Source organism: Gossypium hirsutum, chromosome D02, assembly GCF_007990345.1.
Source record: "Gossypium hirsutum isolate 1008001.06 chromosome D02, Gossypium_hirsutum_v2.1, whole genome shotgun sequence".
Lineage (NCBI taxonomy): Eukaryota > Viridiplantae > Streptophyta > Magnoliopsida > Malvales > Malvaceae > Gossypium > Gossypium hirsutum.
In genome coordinates this window covers 879,117-882,717 of record NC_053438.1, presented here as the reverse complement: position 1 = coordinate 882,717, position 3,601 = coordinate 879,117, and the positions used below count along the sequence as shown (strand labels likewise).

General features: G+C 34.7%; 1 protein-coding gene across 1 annotated transcript; it reads left to right on the top strand.

Moving 5' to 3' along the window:
* Positions 1-1,032: 1,032 nt before the first annotated feature.
* On the top strand, positions 1,033-2,457 carry LOC107960620 (uncharacterized). Its single transcript, XM_016896940.1, has one exon. It carries the CDS (start codon positions 1,033-1,035, stop codon positions 2,455-2,457), a length of 1,425 nt encoding a protein of 474 aa, XP_016752429.1.
* The last annotated feature ends 1,144 nt before the right edge of the window (positions 2,458-3,601 follow it).

The following is a 3,601-nucleotide window of genomic DNA, read 5'->3' as shown; positions in this document are numbered from 1 at the left end:
CATAAAAGACAAATTAAACTTTTCAAATTTCATTCATTCAAACACAAACACCGACACCATTTGTACCTAACTCGGAGCACATGGCATTCCATCTGTAAAAAATGTTTACCAAAGTAATTTCAAAACCAAATAGGTAAAAAAAAAATTGATCCAAAAAGACAAGAGATGACGTACGTCCACCGATTAAATTAATTTTAAAAATTAATTAAATCAAATTTTATAATTTTATAATTTTATAATATTGTAATCAAATTTGAATTAAATAAATAATTCGAATTGGTTAAACTTATAATTTAACTAGTTGAATCATCAATCCATTTTTAAAAGCATTGTATTTTTTTCTACTTGAATAATTTAGAATCCGTATAGAATTATACTTCTTCTATTTGATTTTGATTAGAACAAGATTTTTTAACCCTTAAATAGATGTAATCGAAACTCCTTTTGTATCATTTAGTTTTCACCACCCAAAAGGATTTTCTACGTAAAATCAGCGTGTTCTTATTTTTCATTTCTTATTACTTTGCCATCGTTCTACCGCCATTATCAATGTTTATTATAACAAAAAGAAATACAACAAAATTGAGTAAAAATTATACCTCTCAAAACTTGTTAATTTGTGTAATCCATAGTATATTTCATAATATAATCCGATTTAGAATATTTTTATATTTAAATAAGTTTTAATACATTATTAATTCATATATTATAAATTTCAAAGCATTTAAGTACTCATATTAAATGGAGTAGGAAATATTTTAAGATGTGAACTTCACTACTACTCTTTTATATTTTTTAAAATATTAATTATATGCAAAAAATATTACTTTTAAAAAATATGAATTTATTAAAAACATGTCTTAGCAAAGAGGCATAATCACACAAATTAAAATATTAATTAATTAGTTGGAATGGACTCACAAAAACGTGGTAAGAGCAATAAGTTTTGTCTATAAAAAGCTAAGCCATTGAGGCTTAATGTATACCAAAGCATAAGCACAAGATTGAGAGAGTTACTTTGTTATTCAAATTATGTCATTGCCAAGGTTCATCGTGCTCAAATCCCCCGGCGCCGAAACATACCTTGGCTCCAAACACGACAACGGAAAGTACAACGGCTACGCCGAGTTCACCGAACCAAAGGTCGTGAGCGCAAATGCAAAATTCGAAGTGGAGTTTGCTAAAGATGGGCTGGTGCACATAAGGAGTTGTACCAACAACAAGTACTTGAAGCGAACTCATAATCCTTATATCACCGAAAAACCAAATGAGGAGTATTGGATTACTGTAACCGCCGATAAGCCGGAAGAAGACCAATCCAAGGAGTCATGCACATTGTTCAAGCCTATCTTGGAAGACCCTGTATATAAAAATTTTCGATTTGTCCATGTTCAATCTGGATGCTATTTATGCTTATGGCCATTGGCTAAATCGGAACTCGGTCGTGGCGTGCTGGCAAACAACAATCATGTTGATGCTAATCGCGATGATATCTTCAAAGTTATTGATTGGGAGTCGTTGGTGATTCTGCCTCGGTACGTTGCTTTCAAAGGAAACAATGATATGTTCCTTCGTCTTACCCAGGTCGAGGGTCACCCATATTTAGAATTCTCGAGTGCGGATGTCGGTGCTGGATCTGTGCCAATGGAGGTTTTTTATATGAAGAATGGAGACATCCGGATCAAGCCGGTTTCTTCCGATAAGTTCTGGAGGCGTAGCCCGAATTGGATTTGGGCGGATTCTAATGACACTAAAGGAACCGATAAGGACACTTTGTTTCGTGCCTTCAAAGTCGACAGCAAGACCATAGCTCTGCTCAACTTCGGCAACAATAATTTCTGCAAGCGCCTCACGACCGAGGGAAAGACGAGTTGCCTTAATGCAGCCGTCCCTTCTATAACAAGAGAGGCCTTCTTAATGGTTCAAGAGCCTGTGTTGTCAAGGCAGATTTATAATCTCCGATACGATACTGAAAATGCTCGAGTCTATAACGAAAAAGTCCTTGTTGTGGCGAAGAATTCTGCCACTAACCGTACCACTCAAGCCAACACACTCGATGTGAAACTTTCTTATACAGAGACCAGTACCAGTACTTGGCTAGCTCATTTGACGTTAGGCCTTGAAACCAAAGCCACCTTCCAAGTAGGGGTTCCATTGATCGGAGAAGCGGGAGTCGAAATATCTTCCAAATTCGAAACAGGAATCGAGTGGGGAGAGACCAAGACGACAACCACCATGATGGAAGTTAACCACCAAGTTCATGTGCCACCGATGACTAAGGTGACGGTGAATCTATTGATGTCCCATGGTGTGTGTGATGTTCCCTTCGTATTCACTCAAAAAGACACTCTTTATAATGGGACCGTTGTCACAACTGATGTCATTGGTAACACTTTCACTGGTACTAATTACTACAACATCCAATATGATACCAAAGAAGAATCTCTCACCTCTTGAATTGAGAAAAAGCCCACAATTCCATGGAAACTTGAAGATTTGTGTGTGGCGTACTTTATAAATTAAACTAAATAAATTGGTGTTTCCTTCATGGTAGAAGCACTATTTGTCTGTTAACTTATTATTAACTATGTCATGTACTTCAATTATGAGAAAAAATGAATAAATAATTTGGTAGCTTTATCATGCCAGAGCTTGATTCTAGTTCAGTTGAGATTTGTATTTCAATGTTATTATATATGTATAATAAAAAAAATATCTTTTTTTATGGAGAAATAACTTCATTAGGCCAAATTAAGAACATGGACTGATAAAAAGAGAGGACAAAAACTAAGTCTTAAGCCGACCGACTTACCTTCTACACTTTGATCCAAACATCTTCTATTTTCATAGTCTAGATTAAACATAAAATCATGGTTTTAAATAGAGGAATGATTGGAAGGATGACTTTCCCATTCAGAGTGGATGGCATAAGATAAGGCTACTCTCATAAAATCATGGTTTTTCATAGCCTTGCTTCCTGTCGCGTCCAACAAAAGAAAAAAATTATGGAATTGAGATGCAAGAGCCGAAATAAACATTGAAACCAGAGACATCGTCATCAACTCGCTTCAAAATTGAAATCGCTTGGAGGTTGTCGCTCTCAATCATGATACCATCCATACAAAGGGCCTTCAACCAAGAAAGAGCTCCACGGACCGCAAAAACTTCAGCAAACTTTGGCTCCAAGCTGGCTCAGGAATGACCCAGAAGACCCTTAACAAAAATATCGTTAGAGTATGTTGGAATTTCGACATTAAGGAAGAAAGAATTACAGAGAAGAAACGAAAAATTTAGTAATAAAATTGTTTGGTAAAATTTTATATATTTAACTTTACTTTTGAACAATAAAATAACGGTATTTATAACAAGAAAAACCCGTAAATGTACAAAGAAATAAAAAAATATTTATGCTAATAAATATATTAATAAATATTAAATCTTCTAAAAATTCATAGTTCGCAGCTTCAAGGTTTAGCTTTAAATAGCTTTAAACAGCATTCAGACTTAAAATAGTATATTAGAAAAATCTAATCCAGCTAATTGTCAAAGTTCAACAGCTTTCGAATAGTACGGCTACGCATGATTGATTAAACACGCTCGT

What these genes read in the sequence shown, in the direction of transcription:
- LOC107960620 (XM_016896940.1), top strand. Translation starts at nt 1,033, where the DNA reads ATGTCATTGCCAAGGTTCATCGTGCTCAAATCCCCCGGCGCCGAAACA.